The sequence below is a fragment of the Spinacia oleracea genome, chromosome 6, assembly GCF_020520425.1.
Source record: "Spinacia oleracea cultivar Varoflay chromosome 6, BTI_SOV_V1, whole genome shotgun sequence".
NCBI lineage: Eukaryota > Viridiplantae > Streptophyta > Magnoliopsida > Caryophyllales > Amaranthaceae > Spinacia > Spinacia oleracea.
Window position 1 is genome coordinate 139,986,155 of NC_079492.1, and position 1,753 is coordinate 139,987,907.

General features: G+C 36.7%; 1 protein-coding gene across 1 annotated transcript; it reads left to right on the plus strand.

Moving 5' to 3' along the window:
• The first annotated feature begins 224 nt into the window (after nt 1-224).
• On the plus strand, nt 225-1,418 carry LOC110777837 (uncharacterized). The gene has a single exon (XM_021982427.2). The coding sequence runs from the start codon at nt 225-227 to the stop codon at nt 1,416-1,418; it is 1,194 nt and encodes a 397-aa protein (XP_021838119.2).
• Nucleotides 1,419-1,753: the final 335 nt, after the last annotated feature.

A 1,753-nucleotide genomic window follows, 5' to 3' on the forward strand; every position in this document is an offset into this window, starting at 1 on the left:
AGTGTTAGCCTAATAGCGTTGTTCACTTGTTTGCCGTGTAGTATTAGGTAATGCCTTTTACTATATATATCTTTGTTTATCAATGTTTCAACTGAATATATTTCGAAAAAATATGCGCAATCAGTCATTGAGAAGATTAACAATTTCTTTGAATATAAAAATAAAATTTCCCTAATATTTATTCCTTCTTGAAGGCCAATTTAGGTTAACCTAAATTTTATGCAATGGCAAATTGGAGTGAACTCCCTCAAGAACTCGTGAGAAAAGTTGCAACTCAGCACATAGAAAATGTGGAAGATTTTGAAGAAATTGGAAAAGTTTGTTCTGATTGGAGATCTGCAACAAAGGATGTCAACTTGTGTCCTTCAAAAAACACCCAACTTCCTTGGTTGATGCTAGTTGACCCTCCTAACAGTCCACACCGCAGATTTTACAGCCTCTCAAAACACATGTTTCAAAAAATCAATTTGCCCCAACATGACGATGACGATGACGATGACGATGACGATGACCATGTGAGGTATTTCTCTTCGAAAGGTTGGCTTATTTCTTTGAGTATGAAAAACCGTAATATCACCCTTTTCGATCCCGCCTCCGGCAAATTAATCAAGCTACCAAGTGTTCCACTCAATATGCTATGGTACGGCGATTGGTATGATGACAGTTACTTAGGGCACTTTTCCAAATTTATTCTATCGGGAATACCGTCCTCTTGTGATGACGATTTTACGGTGGCAATGATGTTCGACGGGAACCAACAATTGGCCTTTTGGAGACCCGGGGAACAAAAGTGGACTAAACCCGTGGTTGATTTTGACATTAATTGGATGTTGGATACCTGTTTTTTTTATGGAGAATTTTATGCCATTGATCATTTTGGAAAGGTCATGGCTTTTGGAAGTCAGATCTCAAACCGCCAACCGCGAATCGTTGTAGACTTAATAGATCAAGGTGTTCTATTCAAACAAACTAATGGCATGTTTTACCTAGTCCAAGTGGAAAGCAAATTATTGGTGGTACATAGGCATCATTTGTTACTTGATAATCATGAGAGAAATCCGGAGAACACAAATGAGGTGTGTTGGACTATATGTTTTGAGGTTTTTGAGTTGAATGTTGACAATGGCAAACTCAAATCAGTTGAGGGTGTCGGCAATCAAGCTATTTTTATAGGTCTAAACTCTACTTTTTCAGTTGAAGCATCGTCGGGTAAACGTGGTTGTAAACCTAATTGTATTTATTTTATCGATGATAATACTGAGTATTTTCAAGAAGATGCTGTTCTTATGGGAGGAGGAATCGATATGGGAATTTACAGCTTAGATGAAGGAAAACTCATTGAACGATTTTATGAAGGTCCGTCACAGTTTTGTTTCACCACTCCACCTATATGGGTGGAACGACGTGGGAACATGTAAGGTGGTAAGCCATGGGAATTCATATTTTGATTTGTGCAAAATAAAGCAACAACGACAACCATTAGTTCAACGTGTGTTGTTTTGTTGGATAATTGGTTAGTGTCCCGTGCAATACCACAGAAAATAGGATAGTAAAAAAATGGATCGTTTAGATTATTACATAATTTTTTTATGTGTAATTTAATTTTTTATATTACAAGATATCTTGTTTTGAGTATGCTTTAATAAATTTTATCACATAAGTATTAGCAACTCATAACATCGGCGTTTTGAAGAACGTATATGTGTCACGTATACCTCTCCTTATTACCCCACGTCACCACTAATTAGCACAA